Below are 16,791 nucleotides of genomic sequence, written 5' to 3'. Positions count from 1 at the left end.
GCCAATACGCATACGACGCACACGCGAAAACCCGCTTATTCAATAAAGATAAACATTAGCACACTGCGTAGAAGCTGCATTGGATGGGGGAGGGATATAGTGATTTGCACTACATCTTATGACCGCACTTACTCCGCAGCGGAGGAGGGCTCCTGCCTTCGATCACACTAGTCATCACTCGGTATCGCCTAGCGCCTAGCTCCATCTGTACCGTGCACCATTTATCGTCGTCCACTAGAAGCTTCAAAATACTACAGCAAAATATTAGTCATCGTATGGCGAGCGTAGTGCGGGCCACTCGAACGAGACTAGCGAAACAATTTAAAAAAAAAAAGAATACTGCACTTGGCCAAGACACAAAGTGTCGTTGCGTTTGTTTTCTTGCAATCGGGAGCGCGGGCTCCAATGCGCAGCTGCCCGAAAATGTTTGACATTGCCATTGGAGTTATGCCCATGCTCGTGTTTGGGAGGGGGTGGGGGGGGGCATGTCTGGTGGAGGCCGGTCGGTACTAGTAAACTCCCGCGCGCCTCAATATACCGAGCAGGAAGCAGGTTCTCTTTTTTCGCATTAGGTAAAATGGTCGCCGATTGAATGCCGATCCGAGAGGTCGCAAAGTGGACGAGCCCCCAAGTGTCGCTGGCAAGAGATGAACCTACGGCACGCTTTGGTATGCGGGTTTTGCGGAAGAGAAGCGACCGGTTACGCAATTGGGAAAACCATTTTCATTGTTTTATTTTTCTATTACTATGACAATTTTCAATCAATATTGTGAAATAAAATGGAATAATTTTACAATGTTTTAATGTTTAGCATAACTGGAAATGTGCTAGAATTTTTTTTAAACGCATGTATGATAGAATCGAATTATCATATTGTGATCCTTTTTTTGCTTATTTCAAGTCAACCTTTTCTGAGCTGCCATACCTTTAGTTGGATATTTAAATATATGGACCATTAAATACTTCATGAACTAGAAATTAACGACAGCCTTTAACGAGAAATACTGCATTATGCATGTTACTAGTTGTCATCATAATCTACTAGAAACGAAGTGAGCAACTCAACTGTGGTATATACTGTGCACTACCACAAAACAAATGTGGAATTAGTGGGTTTGTCTGTTGCTTGGGACGATCCCGTAATACAGTGGGCAACTCGAACAGCTCAATAACATGCCCGTCATGGGTTCAAGCCCGGAATGAACCGTCCCCTCGTAGCAACGATTGACTATGGCCGGCATGTCCGCGCGTAGGACGACGTTTACGCCAAATAAAGCAGTCTGTTACGCAAAGCACACCAGTGCACACCAAAACCTTACGCAAAGCACACCAAAAACTGATAAAGAAAAATAAAAATTATTCCACGATGGACTAATTTAACACAATGAAGAATTGGACAAAAAATATCTTTATCGACAACATAAATGTTAAAGTTTTCACCAAATTTTCAATATAAATTGATACAAAATAAACATAAACAACAATGAGATTTAAACTTCCCATGGACAAATGTGTCCATGTGTTAGTGCGAGTGAAGAAGCGTACGGTCTATCTACACGGTGCAACGATGCATCGGCTGACTAAACTCAGTGACCGGGGGTGCTAGTGAAGGACGTGAAAACCCGAACCTGCTAATCGGAGAGTATAGCTAGTTGACGCGTATTTTGTATCATGATTATAATTCCAGTAGGATCAGTAAGTTTAGGAATAAACATGAATTTCTAACCGGTGGAAACTACAATTCTTCTTCTTTGGCTCAACAAACGATGTCGGTCAAGGCCTGCCAACCCACTTGCTTTCAGTGACTTATTGATTTCCCCCCATAGCAGGATAGTCAGTCCTACGTATGGCGGCACGGTCTATTTGGGGCATGAACCCATGACGGGCATGTTGTTAAGTCGTACGAGTTGATGACTTTACCATGAGACCGGTTATACAACTAAACCGGGAAACTACAATTACATTCATAGAATTAGAACAGGTGTACTCTAGTACAATAACAGCTTCTTCTTCTTCTTCTTTTGGCTCAACAACCGTTGCCGGTCAAGGCCTGCCTGTACCACACTACCTGTGGGTTTGGCTTTCATTGACTTATTGATCCCCCCATAGCAGGATAGTCAGTCCTACGTATGGCGGCACGGTCCATTTGGGGCTTGAACCCATGACGGGCATGTTGTTAAGTCGTACGAGTTGACGACTGTACTACGAGACCGACAATAACAGCTAGCCTATGAAATTCCGAACCGTTTATGGATTTATAACACACTATAACTTGGTTTAAGATATCCATATAAGTCACACAAGGTTTAATTTGATCATGTAACCTACGCTACCTTTAAAAGGTCTTCCCAAATAGCCAGAATTGCTTAAGCAGCTCATTTTGGCACGCTAAAGATCGCTGCTCTAATTCGCCTTTTGCAGTAGATAAACAGCATCAAAGTTCTATGTGGGTCTTTCAAACAGCGCCTAAGCAGCTTCCTTATGCCACGATGCCAGGGATTATTTTTCTTTGTGTTTTATTTTCAAGCAAGCGTCATCGATGAAATAAACAACGAGATTTTTTTCGCTTAAACACATGTGTATATTTTTAAATCCTTTGTATTGATGAATTACACAAAATTTTACACAATTTACTGATAATTCACAATCACTTCACTCAATATTCATTCTTCAATTAACGAATCTAACTTGTGCAGCAGCAATAAGATTATTGCCGGCGTCCGTCTTTGACACTTTGACAAGAGCCACCTTGAACCGATGTCATGCATTAAAAAGCTATAAAGTTCTACCAAGTTCAGTACCCTTTCTTAACAAGCCTTCAAGTTCCATCATGAACCCTACACATAGTGCTAATCAGCCGCAAAGTTCCAAAGAGTACCATGTGCCTGTTAAAAAGCTCCATAGTTCCGCAAAGTACCGTCTATCTCTTAATCAGCCACAAAGTACGACATCGGAACGATTTTTCGTTAAACAGCCCTAAATCAGCTATAAAATACGAGCTGGCTATTTGGGTCGCTACGAGGGACGGTTCGGCTCGGAATCGAACCGTGTCGTTTCATTGCTAGAACTAATGAGTGAATCAAACCAAGTGAAGTGTGTAAAAAATAAGATAATCTTATCAGTCCGACAGAACAGAAGAAATATCGAAGAACCGAGACAAAAAAAAAAGAAGTTCGAACAAACTTTACGGGACAACAGATAAAATGTAATCGCAGTTCCGAGTACTCCTTCGTGTAGACAGTCCTACACCACTTCACTCTCAAAATAAACCACCCAGCATCGTGTTTTCTCGCTCTCTTTCTCTCTCTCTCGCTCTCGCTAGCTCGTCTGCCGCTGACAGACGACGCTGTACGTTGGTGTTGGTAGATGTCAAAAGCGAGAAGTTGGCCGGAGCAGCAATTTCATTGCTGGTGCTCGCGAAATTTTCCATCCAAAAACATGGAAATCGCAACCTCGGGGTGGAAAACAGTTTCCATCAAGTGCGCGGAACCAACGAAGCATTAAAAGTAAGGTTCGAAGAGCAAAGGGGGTGGCATGTTTCTGTGTGTCTGGGTGTGTGGTGCAATTGCGGTCGGGGGAGTATAAGATTGTAATGACCGTGCCCTTTGTTGCGGTCGGTGGAAAGTTATTAGTGTACGGTAGAAATGTACGGAGGTTGGGGAAGCGGCATCCCGTTTTCCCTAATGGAAAACATGCATCCCACCCGACGGTGGTGGTCCCTTGGAGTGGTGACACGTCCATCGTCTCATTGTCCCGCCGTAAGGGGTTCGCAGGGTGTGGACGCGGGGGACCGAATGGGCCATACACTAAATATTTAATGCAATCGCCTCCCCGTATCGATCCACATTTCATGCTAATAGTGCCAAACAGCCCGCAAAGCATCTCCGCAATACGCATGTGTTAATGTTTCATCTCCGGCTGCGTAGGAAGTGTGGTGGGTGGTCGTCTGGAGGGAGGGCGATACCATTCCCGACGTCCAACGCAAACGAAGCGCTCTCGACACAGTGAAGTCTCTGAAGGAATTTAAAACGGGGCCGAAGACAGAAATTGCAACCGCGTACGGCGTGGCGCAGGTGTGCGTGGACGTGCACGATGTGCAGGAAGGCGAGGCACGATAGAAAAGTGCAATTGGAAACCTGTTCAATAATGAGAAAAGTGTGTGTTTGAGCGTGTGTTTATTTCTCTGTGCAATGTTGAAGTGCTTTGTTGTTCTCGGTTGTGTAGTTACACATTAGCTCAAAAATGTAACTAATCCACCAATGCTCTTCGTGTTCGTAGTTTGTGGGAGAACAGTGTTACCATTGCTGGTGGCACTGGTGGTGGTGGTGGTGATGGTGGTCTATGCAATGATGTTGCGACTGTCCTCCCCATGGCGACGAAAACGAGCTTCAGAGCACGTACAAATCTCCGTACCAAGCTCCCCACCATCTGCAACACGCCCGGCCCCGGCCCCGCAGCCGAGAAAAGACGGGCGACCGAATCAATTAAGCCGATTGAAAGAAGCTCGCGACGACAACGCTGAAATATAAATGTGCATCATTCATTGAGTAAAAGAGCAATCAAACAGTCGAGCAAGGGGAGGGGGGAGTAGAGCGACACGTTGGTTGCCATTGCTACGGCGAGCATTTCAAAAGCATACTTTTTTTTTATTCTCCCCCTCCAAGTCGCCGTTATGCCCCGTGCTGCATGTGTTTGTGTGTGATTGTTTGAGGAGAGAAGGAGGGTGAGGGAATGTGGTTACCATCTCCCGTCTTCGCTGTCGAACCGAAACCAAATAATAAAGCAAGGTCTGCTTTGCTTGGGTGCTCTTATCGAAAGTTAAAAAAAACACTCGGCTGTCTCAACACGCACACACACACACACATGTAGCAAAATGGGTAAGACGCGCGCGTGAATCAGACGGCGCTGGAATTTCTTCTTAAACGTGTGTGATGCATCATCCACATGATCGCCCAACACGCACCGGAGGGCATGTTTGCGCGACAGGGAAGATAAAAATATAAAAAATAGTTAACCAATCAAACGCGTTGTTTACATACGTATGCTGCCGTGGAATGCATGTGCCATACCCGCGCTGCAGCCACGGCTGCAATTGGGCAGACCGATCATATTTGGGGAATTCCATTCGCGTCGCTTGAAAACGGTTCAGCGCAACGCAAGCGCGTGTTCAAGAGGGCGCGCGCACAAATTGTTGTCGCGTTGGGTTTAATCCGTCCGATGCACTTACGTTTGCTTCTCCCTATCTCAGGAACGCATGTGTGTATGTTTACTCGCTGGACGAGCGGTGGGAGGTAGAGTAGAGTGGTGAGCAACGATCGAGACACCCGTTTTTTGTTTGTCGTTGTTGGACGTCCGAGTTTGTGCGTACCGGTGCGTGCGTGTGTGTGTGTTTGTTTGGTGAGCAGCGATGGAATCGGAAACGGACGACAACTGCTACGAGCGGAAGGACATCCCGGTGGACAGCTTTGGCGGGGATTTCTACCACAGCCGAGACGTCACCACCCGCCAGCTGAACCGGAATCTCCTGACGCACGGTGGCTCCGATCTGTCACCGGCGGCGGCGGCAGCGGCCCTTGGACGCCCGATTTCACTGCCCGCGAAGCTGCCCAATCCCGACGGCGGTGCAGCGGGCAACGGACGCGATCAGCTCGACGGTGGGGCGAACGGGGTCGACTGCTCGACGCTGATCCGACGGTACGCCGAGGTGACCAAGTTCAAGCAGGAAACCACATCCGGCAGCGGGAACAGCGGAAATCGGCTTTCGAAAGGGTAAGTTGGTTTGGTTTGTGGATGCGTTCAGCGTCGCTCAGCTTGCAAACTTGCGTCTAACGCTCCTCCTCTTCGGCAGACCTCCAGAATCCTCGCTAGCATTGGCAAAGAAACGGCTCAGCGCTTTGCACACGAGCGTACAGCAGCATGAGGTGGAAACGATGGACGACGATATGATGCCGCTGCTGTCGAGCAATCGCGAACTCTCGCAGGAGGAGCTGTACGAGGTAGGCACTCGCAGAGCGCTGTAAATCGTGTAACTTAATCGTTTAATGTGGCGTTTGTTTGACCTTCCGCAGTCCCACACATCGCTGGTATCGAGCTCGGAGGGTGGCATTATGGCGGAGGGCGAGGAAACTTCCAGCGACGAGTCGCAGGAATCGAACAGTTCGGCCAATCACACGGCGATCGTCATGAGCCTGCTGGAGCGGTTGCTTCGCTCGCACCCCGTCTGGTTCCTGCCGGGCATTCAACGGTCCGGCGCAATCCATCTGCTCCAGGGGAAGGAGGAAGGGGTAGGGCACGGTCGCGTTCAAACTATTTGGGTATATACCGTATATACATGTAATGTTTTTTTCTTCTTCTTCTTCTAGACCTTCATCGTGCGCGGTTCTAGTCAGTCGAAAACGATGGCCGTTTCGGTGCGTTTGCCGGCGAACGCAGGACCGTACATCGAACACTATCTGATCCAGTCGAACAATGGGCAGCTGAGCCTGGAAAGCTCCCGCTTCAAGTTCGACTCCATACCCGCCCTGATTGCGCACTACACGCAGTGCTGTGACGAGCTGCCCGTACAGCTCTGCCTTCCGGTTGCGCTGCGGGAGGCGAAAAACCGCCAGCAGCTGTCGTCGCTGGCCCTGCTGGGTCAGGAGTTTTGGCGCTACCCGATGGCCAGCTCCCCGAAACCGAAATCAATCACCGGGCCGGCCCCACCCGGCACAACACCGTCCGCCACCTCTAGTCACATGAACACCCCGTCCGAGGCGACACACTCGAGCGGGCTCGGCATATCCGTACTTAATCACACCCCGGTCGGACATGCGGCGTCGGTCGGCACCGGTGGCACCTCGCTCGGCACCGGCGGCATGGTGAATGCGTTCGGCGAAACGCCCACCGACACATTCTCGACGCTGAGCAGCTTCACGGTGAGCAACGGCCAGACGCTGCTCAGCCCGGAATCGATCGACAGTGCCATCATGATGTCGCCGATGGACCCGCACCAGCACCAGACCGGCATCATCGGGAAGACGAGCACGTTCAAGGCACGCAAGCAGCAAATCGTTTCGCCCACGGCGGCACAGCACGAGGTGGAAAAGCAGATCGAGCTGTTCAACGCTAACATACTGGGGCACAGTAGCGGTGCCGGTCAGTCGAACGGTGAAGCCACGGGCGGTGAGATGACCAGCTCAACCTCCTCATCCATGGAGAGCCGGCCGGATGATGCGCTCAACGCTACCGGCACGCTGGAAAGGAAACCGCGGGCACCAAGGCCCACGCCACCGAACACGCTCAACATTAAGCCGATCAGGTACGGCGTACTGTCCGGGATGCTTCAGATACGAACTGGACGATGGTGTAGTAATATCTTTCCCGCTTACAGGAGTCCACCGGCACCACCAGCGAGACGTATTAAGCTGCAAATAGCAGAGCACAGTCCGACGGTCGAGAGAACTACCTTTACGTTCCAAAAAGATACCGACTTTACACCGACGACGGGATTCCCTACCAGAGACACAGCATTCCAGCGCAGAGAGCCAGCAGTGTTGCCGGCCAGCATTTCCACCATTGCGGTATGCAAACCACGACTCTTAGTTCTCGTGCAGATGCCAATAACCAATGTGTTTCTTGATCTTGAATGTGCAGGGTTCGCAGGTTAGCAACACTGTGTGGTATTGTGACAGCGACCATGTAGCCGACAATGGTGTGGAAAAGCAGGCCACGACACAGTCCAACGATCAACAGCAGGAGCACGACCATCCTAGCTTCAGCGTACCGACGAGCACTCGCGTCAGCCGCCGCAACAAACGAAAAGAGTCAAAGCATTATCAGGTTCGTGTGGTATCTGTTATCATTGCTTGCGGGTGTGTATAATATTGCTGTTTTGTGTTTGCTTTTGCTAGGAATCGGACATTTTGGAATCACCTTCCGTTTACTGCAGAAGTACGCTGGTGGATAAAATAAGTGACTATGAGGACATTTGGTCGCAGGACGCTACCAAAAGCGATCGCCGGTCACTTCTGGGCCAGCGCCATGGGATATTTGGGCACGAGGATTTAAGTATGTGTCTTTTTGCCAACAGCTTTCCGAAAACAGGTTTAGAATTTAAGTCACTTTTCTCTATTTTTCTTGGTGTAGCTCTCAAAGGACTCGTTTCTCCATCAATAGAGTCGATGAGTTACAGACAGGGCAAGCTCACCTCTTACCGTGGCCCGGCCGCACACGGTGCGCACACGTACTCCGTGGACAATCTTGCCGTGGGCATGGGCGGACTCGATTCGGCAAGCGATCGGGCCAGCACCCCGACCGATCGGCCCGCCCGTCCACCGGTTGCGCTGAAAACGTTTTCCCCAATACCGAAGGATGACGGCCGGTTCGGTCGGTCGGTGCTGACCGATGTGCGGCAACGTTCGTGCATGAACATTTCTCACACCACGCCCGTGGGCACACCGGTAACGCTGGAGGATGCGTTGGGTGGTATGGCCCAGGAGCAAAAGCAAACCAGCCCGTTCTATGCCGATCCAGCCGACATTCTGAGCACCATCATCCGGCGCAGTCCGCTGAATCGTTTGGCTTCGTCCAACAGTAGCCAGCGCCACTCGGAACCACCAAAGCAGCTGTTTGGCAATGACGATGCGCTACCGTCGGCGGGTCATCCTTGGGGTAACGGGAACGGATACAATGTGAATGTGAGTAATGTGCGCGCATTGTTGAGAATAAGCAGGAACGGAGTTGTTTTTGCTTATACGACATTCTACATTTTCAGAACAACTTTGCCGCCTCTCTGGACGAGCTGGCGCTGGAGAAGAACGACTCAATGCTGTCGGGCGTGCGCATGCATGCGCTGAGCATCGCGGGCGGTAGTAGCGGACAAGGGACGAACGATTACGATTCCGACATCCGGTGGAAAACACCCACCGCATCGCTGAAAACCATTGAGCCGGCCGCGAAATCGCTGCAAAAAAGTACCGACAGTCTTATGGGCATGGGCCGACCGGTCACGATACACCAGATAATCGCCAAGAAGCTTCCTGCCTTGAAGCTATCGGAAAGATTGCTGGAAGGTTTGCTGGCGAACGATAGCGGCATCGGTGCGAATGGTGAGTCAGGGTTCGGCACACTAGGACACAGAGGGCAACGGAAGTCGGCGTACGATAATGTCGAGAAGCAGGCTAATGGTATGTAACGGTAGCGGAAGGTATTATTACGCATCAATCATCGTTTTACTTACTTGTGTGCGTTTTTTAATTTCATTCACAACAACAAAAAAAAAAAACCTTTAGCCTATGCGTCATCTGCAATCAATAGTGCGCACTCGGACGATGGGACCGTCTTTTCGGAACCGTGGGACAGCTCCCAGTGGGACTCTTTCCTTCCCAACGAACGTAAGTGGTGTTTGGTTTCGGTGCGTGGCAGTGCGATCCTAGCTGTAACTGTTACTGTGTTCGCAGAATCTTCGATGGAAGCACCGGGCAATAGTAGCTACGACCACTGCGGCTCGACGGCCAAAGACACTCGCTACCGAAAGGACGGGCAGCAGCACCAGTTACCACAGTCGCAGCAAAAAGTAGCTACAATATTGCGATCGCGTAGCTGCCGAGATCGGGAAATTTTATGTAAGTAAATTCGATATAAACTGAGTACATACTGCAGAATGTAGAAAGGGGCTGTGCTTGTCAGAAACTGTAAAACCAGGAGCCAGGAGGAGCTGTTCAAAATCACAGGACAGGAAAAGAAACGAAAGAAAAGGGACAAGAAAAGGACTGCTTTTCAAGCTATCGCATTTGGGCACGATGAGGCAGTTTGGGAATTTTCCATAAACTTAGGTGAATGTGTTCCGGACAGGGGGTAAAACCCGTGCCTCTTCACTACCTGCACTTGAATGCCCAAACGGGTAGTTTGTTTAGGAGTATGCGGGCGGCTGGGACGGGTAGTGCGGGTGTCATGCATTAAACTGCTACCCGTGCATGTTGTGCGATGGTGGGACGCTTCTCATGCATTGCCGGATGCTGCAAAGGGGTTGGCAATGTTGCTTTACCGTAACCTACATAATCCACCGACTGGCTGTTGAATTCAGCGGGTTTATTGCGTCAGCCACCTCGCATCCTTTGACGAATCGGTGGTCGGTGTCTGACATACATTGTAATGGGATCAACACGGCGCATCGGTGGTGGCCGAGAGTAATGGTGCCCGATAAGTGACGAAGCCTTCGGTGCCCCGGCCGAGCATACCAGGCCAGCAGCGGTCGGGGAGGTCGGGTTTGTGGGTGTGTGTGTGTGTGTGCTACCATATTATTCATGCTCTTCCGCTATCTTTTGCTGTGCGGCCGCTAGAGCTGTCCCGGAACGCTACACTCATCGAAGCGTCTGATAAGTGGCACTGGCTCTGTTTGCACAATGATTACTTAGCAGGGCGGTGGGCGGCTGAGGCGTGTGCAGCATGGGGCTGCATGGCTGCTACTGCTGCTGCTGGAGTGGGTCGGTTTGTTTATTTGCCTTGACTTGCCTTGAAACGTGTAAAATAATGCACTATTTGCATGGGGTTTATTGCGTATCGGGTCGGGTGTGGGTGGGGCCTTGAAGCAGCCACCTATTTCGGGACCTGCTTCTAGAATAGATCCGGCTGTGCGTTTGCAATGTTAGGAATGGTTGTCGTGCAACGGGGCAGGGGCAGGATGGCCAGCGGATGGAAAGGGCAAACGAACGGTAAATGTATGCAGGCGGATGCGTAATTTATTGTGAACTTGATGAGTCGCTCTTTACTCATCGTGCTCTCGTGCGTATCGGCCCCGGGATGATCGGCGCCCTTCCGTGCGTATTTGTGTGCGTGCGGCGTCGGCGGCGTTAAAGTGAAGACTTTGACACTTTCTTTCTTTCCCTACGCACGATAAGGACAAGGACACATGGCACGGCGGAGAGGGGGAAACAAAAAGCCGAAGAGCGAGAAAGCATTGTAGTGGAAGCTGATGCGCGTCAGGCTCAGTTCGATTGTAGTGCTCATGGGAAGCGGTTCGATCGATCACGGTGCGATTAGTGCGATCGGGCGCACGGAAATAGCGTAGCCTTTGGTGGGCATTTGCGCGTGGACAAGCTTCCAACGGCCACAGACTGCTGTGTCCCTTTTGACAAAGCGGAATCCCATCCTTCCGAAAAAGGGAGAGACGAGGCACGCGCTCGTCTCTTCGCCAGTCTAATGAGAAACTATCGTTTCCGCCGTTTCGTGCAGTCGGGCAAAAATCGTTTCTCTATCTGCCATGCGGTGGTGCAGAAGGTGGTCACATGCAAGATACGTGAACCGGAATGAAGCTACCGTGATGAATTGCATCTTCGTCGAAGGGGCTGCCGTGTCGCCCTCGTCGTCGAGTGGATGCGGATACGGATCTCGAGCCATGCGGGCAGGTAAACGAGGCAGGGCGCCGGCCGACAGTGATGGATCTGGACGCAAAGCCTCGGCAAACATCGTTCACGGGCCAGCAGCAGCACAGGGGATAGTTGTTGCCGTTGCGTCAACGCCATTACGCCACGAAGGTGAATGCCGACAGCCGAAAGCGGGCTTAGCTAGTGCTGCTAGGTCCGATAACGGGGCAGTCGCCGCGAACGCCGTCGGCAAACAGCGGCACCAACTAGAAAACCCCGCCCGGGTTGAGTGGCAGTCGCATGCACGCGCTGCACGAAAGCGTCCAGCCCCCGAAGATGTGAAGTGTTGGCAGGCGAGCCACAGTTTGCAGGCTCTAAGCTACAGCACCGTCGGTAGTGGTGGTGGTGGCGGCCGGTTGGATCGACTGTTGGGTGGAACGTTCGGTGTGCAGGACGGGTTGCCGGTGCCGGAGTGTGACTATCCGTGCAAGCGGGCACCACCGATCGCCGCAGCTGATGGCAAGTTCTGCTCCGTGCTGCTGCTGGACGGTTGGTGTCGGGTTGAGTATGACGAGTGTGGTTCGTCCTCGTCGCTTTCCGACTATACGATCATGATCGACGAGTGTAGTGGCGCCCCGCTCGCTCCGAACGTGCCGCACGATGCGGACGTGGAGCAGCTGTTCGGTTTGGACGAGCAGGGCAACATCATCATCAACGTGGGCCACATCGAGGAGGAGCGCGGTCGGGCGCTGTTGGTGAAGAAGCGGCGATATCGCAAGATATTTAGCCGGCTGGATCAGGGCAAAGAAATTAACGAAACGACACGATTCGATGGCATGTGGCAAAAGCTGGTACATAAGCTGTTCACTTGCTGCGAAGAGAAGCTTGTTCGAGGTATATATTTGCTATTGGTGGCGGGATGGGAAATAGGCGTAGAGTGGTTTAATTCGTTGATACTAACTTCATCTAATCTTTTCTATTCCATGCGCTCCCATCTCTCTCTCTCTCTCTCACTTCCAGGTCATCCACGCAACAGATCGTCCCACAGTGGTCCGGGCGAATCGATTGCCACGTACGCCTTCTACCTAGCGAACAAGCCGGACTCAACGTTCTCGCGCAACATAAGCAACTTTATCGCCTGCACCAAGGAATCGAAAGCGGCCCCCCATCCGCAGGTGGTGATGCGCAACATGCGCCAGTTCATGTCCGGCATGAAGAACTACCTGGTGAAGCACGGCGAGGGCGACTTCGCGAGCGAGGTGCAGAAAGCGCGGGCTCAGCTAAAGCCGGACGAGTTCCTTAACCTGGACTCGATACTGGAGGAGGTGATGCACCGGCTGGTGATACTGCCGCTGCGCGAGCATCTGTACAGTTTGTTCGTGGATTACTACAGCCAGTCGGGCGATATACAGCTGATTGTGGAGAAGGTGCGCTCTACGGCGGGCCGCGGTCCGCTTGCTTTCGGGATCAAGGTAAGTAGAACGATCCGCGGATGGTGAAGGGCGCCCGTTGGTGTAGCCCGTTGCTGACGCTTCTCGATCCTCGTTTATTAGGGCAATGTGATACCGCCGAGTCCGACAGCGATGCGACAAATTGCCACGCTCTTTGTGCGTCTGCAGGAGGCGGAGCTGCCCCTGGCCAAGCTGGACCTGCTGCTTGCCGCAGTGTCGACCATCTTCGAAGCGACGACGTGCTGCAACGGGCAGCAGCTGAGCGCGGACGACTTTCTGCCGGTGCTGGTGATGGTCGTGGCACACTGTGGCTTCATCGGTGCTGAAATTGAGGCCGAGTACATGTGGGGCCTGCTGCAGCCGTCGCTGCTGAGCGGCGAGGCTGGCTACTACTTAACGGCCCTGTGCAGTGCGGTCCACGTGCTTAAGAACTTTAGCCTCAGCGAGCAGGAAGGAACATCGACATTAGATGTAAGTGTTTAAAGGTGTTTTGTGTCATCTCGCAAGTGTATTATTATTGATTGCGTGCTTTCTCACGTGCAGTGGGATTCCTCTACGATGCCAAACTGCTCCTCGGTGCTACGCGTGATCATTCCGGATGAGTACAACGGTTCCATCCAGACGCGCACGCTACCAATCAGACCGCATACCACGACGAAGGAAGTCTGTCGGATAATTGCTCACAAGGCGAGAATAACGAATGCCCAAGATTATGGACTATTTAAGCTGATCGACGGTGAAGGTAAGCTGGATCAGCGCACCATGCAGCTAACTTCAACTCGCACTAGCGCTTGTTACAATATATTTGTATTTGCTTGATTTTTTCCACTTTTTTCGGCAGAAACTCTTCTACATGACACCGAATGTCCGCAGGATGTACGGATGACGGCGAAAGGGAAACACTTTATGATAGCATACAAACGGATCGACGCCAAGATAGCGTGGCCTACCGTGATGCCAAATAATGCTGCTAGCAACAACAACACTATGACCGCTAGCGCTACTAATAACGCTGCTAACAATGCTATCAATACTACCACTACCACTACTACTACTACTACTACTATTACTGCGAGTGATAATCATCTAAAAGTATAAGCAAACAATGAATTAAGCTTCCATCGTTAAACAATTAAGTCTGATATACTCTTTGGTCGTAAGGTTGTACTATTTTTGCCGTGGTGTAACAAGCCCCACTTGTCCCCTCTTTTAATCGCTCACCTCATTTCTGTTCAAGTAGCTCCCGCGGGGTGCGATGTACGGGCGCTGCTAGACAGCAGTTGTAATTGTATTAACGCAAATAGTATACACCATATAATCATATACAAACCATCATATATATATATACAAGCGTTATATAAAGGCAGTGACGGCCACAGCGTGGTGTAGCGCGTGGCCGTCAACGCTTCTTGCCCTAGGAAAACCTCACTATCGATTCTCGTACACAAATGCAATGCAATTCTACTCTGGATGAGTTTAGATTTTAATTCACCAATTAACGCATATAATCCCCCTTGTATCTGTAGCATTTTCTTCTTATCGAAGGCGGAAGAAGTGAAGACCATTTTAACCCACTAATGGCTAGAACAAAGAGAAACCGTGAGCGGGCTAAGAGTGGACGCACTCCGCGGACACTAGGGCTTGGTAAGCTGAAGCATACTTTCCTGAGCTGTAGATTGTTGTTTTAGAGGACCGAAAAGAGCGTAGTAGTGTAGTAGTAGTAGAAGCGAAAGATCCGTGAAGTTAGGACGTATAATGCCATTCTCTGTGATGAAGTGCGTAAAACAGAAGCATGCCTCGTGCTCACCATCGAACCCCCCGCCCGTGTCCCGGTTTGCAACCAAAACCTCCGCCTCTCACGATCGTGTCTGTGTAAGAACAGTTGTTTTAAGCGTTTTTTTTTTTTTAATATGATTTGTTAAAAATGTTTTTTACAAGCAAAAAAAGAAAGGGTCACCAACGATGGAGCGTATGGAGCTTTTAATTGTACCATTTATATCTCTCTTACTCTCGTGTGCACTGCGTGTCGTTAACTCCTCCATACTGTACTCCATTTCCGGCCCGTCATCAAATGACAACGTATGTTTGGCCCGTCAGAGTTTGTAGAACAGGTTTGTCCTTAGTTTCAGTCAACAAAATTGATAAACAGTCCAAAATGTGAGCACATCGAATGGCGGACAGTGGTCTCGCCACCAGGAGCTTCCATCTGAAAAAGGACTAGTCAGGTCAAAGGTCACAGGTAGTTTTGTTGTTGTTGTCGTCCCTCCCGTTGCGTTGTGCATCGGTGTTTGTGTTTGCAGTTAATGCATCTGAGAAGGCACGCTTTTCGTGATATCGTTTTACGAGACAATAGAAATCTAACTTATCTTTCATGCCCCTTTTACCCCATCTATATCTGCCTTTCTTTTTCTCGCGCTTGTGCCGTTTGGCCCATTTGGCCCATGCGGGCTGGGCTCCGCTGGGCTGTGCTGGGTTGAATTGCTTTCGCGTTCGCAAACGACAATGAATTAAGAGTGAAAACATGTTTATCTACTTTAGACGTTTCTTGCTACTACTGCATCTAATGTTACTACTGTAAAGCAATTAAGTAATTACTAATCTCATTATTCTTGTTCCCACTGGGATGGTGGGGTGGTTGGATGCTAGGGGATGAGTTTCTTCCCCTCAATCCTCCCCCTGCTTGGGTGCCCGGGACTTTGTATCGAGTTTTTGAGTGTGTGTGTGTGTGTGCGTGTGACAGTTTTTTCTTCTTGCGTGTGTTTGAATGTGTGTGCGTGTGATTGTTTGTGTGTGTTTGTTCACCTTTTTAATGAAAACACACACACTTACCCCCTTAAACCAACCAATCAACTATATGTATATTTAACATAAACTACAACAAACAAAAAACTCTTTTTTCTTCCTCAACTATTTGCCAAAACAAGAAAACCCCTCTTTATCTAAGAAAACAAAAAACTAATAACTTTACCTTAATTGCTCATAATGCTCGTGATTCGATGAAAAGTGTGAAAAGTGCAGAAAAGAAAGGAACAAAAAATGGAAAACTGGTTATAGAGAATACAAAGTGCAAAGCAATGAAAGCGAAATAGTAAAACAACACCACACAAACCAGGCACTGTCGAAACGAATTGCTCACCAAAAACAAACAAAAAAAGAGAATAACAAAAAAGGAAAAGGAAAGAGAAACACAATAGACATGTTCTTAACATACATAATGCATTTACAAAGCGCGTGAAACAAAGCAAGCCATCAAACATGCAGTAGTAGTTGCAGAGTGGAAATGGATTTCGAAACAAGAGATACAAACGTAGTAGGCCAGGGGGGTAGTTAGAAAGGTAGGAAAGCAGTTGTGGTTGTGTTTGTTGGGTGGGAGGGGGGGGGGGAGGCTCAGGAATATGAATGATAACTCTTATACTCTATTTTTGATATCTATCTATCTTTTCCTCCCAAAAACGATTCGTCGATCGTCCCCCAATCCCAATAGTAGCGAGAGTGCAATGGGCAAAAGAGAAAACAGAGAACAGAGCAGAAGAAAACAAGAAATCACAAGCGCACTTTAACAAAGCAACCAGTAAACAGTATTAAATGCAGTGAATTAATATCAACAGATAGCAACAGATGCCACCTCCTCCACTCGCCCAACACACTTCTGCTCCCCTTGCTGATCGTAGCACCACACACAATAGAAACTGTAGAAGCTGTGTGTGATGTAGTGCGTGAGTGCAGATGCGTAGATGCAATGAAGTCCTACTAACCATTTCTGCAATCATTCGATTAGATTCGTAGGCAAAAAGACACACAAAAAAAAAGATAGAAACTGCTGCCACACTAACTAACAATGCAAAAAAAAAACTAACTGAACGTAAAGGAAAGCGCATTAATTGTGAAAGTGGAAAACAAAACACTGGATGGAAATGATGCGAAAGGAACATTTAAGGCCGAACTCATGCTCGGCACCGGCGCTACGGAAAATATCTTGCCAAAATAGGTATAGGAAG

The 16,791-nt window shown here is 49.6% G+C and overlaps 1 protein-coding gene across 1 annotated transcript; it reads left to right on the top strand.

Annotated features, from left to right (window-relative positions):
- The first annotated feature begins 3,347 nt into the window (after positions 1-3,347).
- LOC121590125 (protein sprint) lies at positions 3,348-16,690 on the top strand. The gene is made up of 15 exons (XM_041909528.1): positions 3,348-3,506; positions 5,249-5,769; positions 5,849-5,996; positions 6,069-6,284; positions 6,363-7,297; positions 7,370-7,559; positions 7,633-7,818; positions 7,890-8,046; positions 8,125-8,675; positions 8,753-9,164; positions 9,270-9,602; positions 12,363-12,814; positions 12,896-13,264; positions 13,337-13,535; positions 13,635-16,690. The coding sequence occupies exons 2-15, from the start codon at positions 5,408-5,410 to the stop codon at positions 13,889-13,891; spliced, it is 4,767 nt and encodes a 1,588-aa protein (XP_041765462.1). The 5' UTR covers positions 3,348-3,506; positions 5,249-5,407; the 3' UTR covers positions 13,892-16,690.
- The last annotated feature ends 101 nt before the right edge of the window (positions 16,691-16,791 follow it).

Source organism: Anopheles merus, chromosome 2R (assembly GCF_017562075.2).
Source record: "Anopheles merus strain MAF chromosome 2R, AmerM5.1, whole genome shotgun sequence".
Lineage (NCBI taxonomy): Eukaryota > Metazoa > Arthropoda > Insecta > Diptera > Culicidae > Anopheles > Anopheles merus.
The sequence above is the reverse complement of the archived record's forward strand: the minus strand, read 5'-3'. Positions and strand labels throughout refer to the sequence as shown.

Bases quoted from the DNA above. Each gene is read 5' to 3' on its own strand.
- LOC121590125 (XM_041909528.1), top strand. From the start codon at position 5,408: ATGGAATCGGAAACGGACGACAACTGCTACGAGCGGAAGGACATCCCG. The intron at 7,298-7,369 runs GTACGGCGTACT...TCCCGCTTACAG, and splicing joins CTCAACATTAAGCCGATCAG to GAGTCCACCGGCACCACCAG. The intron at 13,536-13,634 runs GTAAGCTGGATC...TTTTTTCGGCAG, and splicing joins TAAGCTGATCGACGGTGAAG to AAACTCTTCTACATGACACC.